The sequence below is a fragment of the Tupaia chinensis genome, unplaced genomic scaffold (assembly GCF_000334495.1).
Source record: "Tupaia chinensis unplaced genomic scaffold, TupChi_1.0 Scaffold000610_1, whole genome shotgun sequence".
NCBI classification, from domain to species: Eukaryota; Metazoa; Chordata; class Mammalia; order Scandentia; family Tupaiidae; genus Tupaia; species Tupaia belangeri.
In genome coordinates, this window is record NW_006160129.1 from 2,731,234 (window position 1) to 2,731,921 (window position 688).

The 688-nt window shown below is 60.0% G+C and overlaps 1 protein-coding gene across 1 annotated transcript in view; it reads right to left on the reverse strand.

Annotated features, from left to right (window-relative positions):
- Positions 1 to 682, reverse strand: part of PODXL (podocalyxin like) — a 9,433-nt gene extending 8,751 nt beyond the window's left edge. The window contains 2 exon segments of the mRNA XM_027775880.1: positions 175 to 396; positions 480 to 682. Of these exon segments, the coding sequence (XP_027631681.1) occupies positions 175 to 262 (88 nt within the window). The 5' untranslated portion in view covers positions 263 to 396; positions 480 to 682.
- Positions 683 to 688: the final 6 nt, after the last annotated feature.

Genomic DNA, 688 nt, shown 5'->3' on the forward strand with positions numbered 1-688 from the left:
ACAGCTCTGCTGGCCTCTGCTCATGGCTGGGAAGGGCAGCAGGCCGGAATGAGCAGAGGGTGTTGTGATGTTTACTTAAACTCGGCACAATCCTATCTTCCAGCTGAGCCTCCACACAGAGCACTGGGGAGATTGTTCTTGCTTGAGAAAAACCAACCCCAGGGCCTTACTTACTTAGCGTGGTAGGCGCACCCTGGGGAGGGAGCCCCTGCTGTTCCTTGGAAGAGTTCTCTGGGGGCTTCAAGGAACCGCCGGCTGGCATACGGAGGGTCGCAGAGTTCGTGGTGCCAACTATGTCTGCAGTTGCAGGGGTCACCGGCCCACCTCCCTTGGTGGTGGGGGTGACACTGAGGTTCCCTTGGTTGTCAGAATTCTGGTTGCCTGTGACATTGGGTCCTGCTGAGACAGTGGGTGGTGTGAGTACCGTGTGGGCTGAATCTTTGGTAGGTGTCAAATTATTACCCTACTTGGTTTCCTACCTGAGCCACTGGACACTGTCGTGTGCTCTGGTGCCAAGCCTTGTTTGCCTGGGCTGGGAGTCCCCACTGTGTGGACAGGAACAGGAGCCGCATCTGGCTGTCCGGGGGTGGGGCTGGGGCTGGAGGCGGGGTCCGGCTGTCCAGCAGCTGGGTCAGAGGAGGGGTCCGGCTGTCCGGCAACGGGGTCGGAGACGGGGTCCGGCGGTACC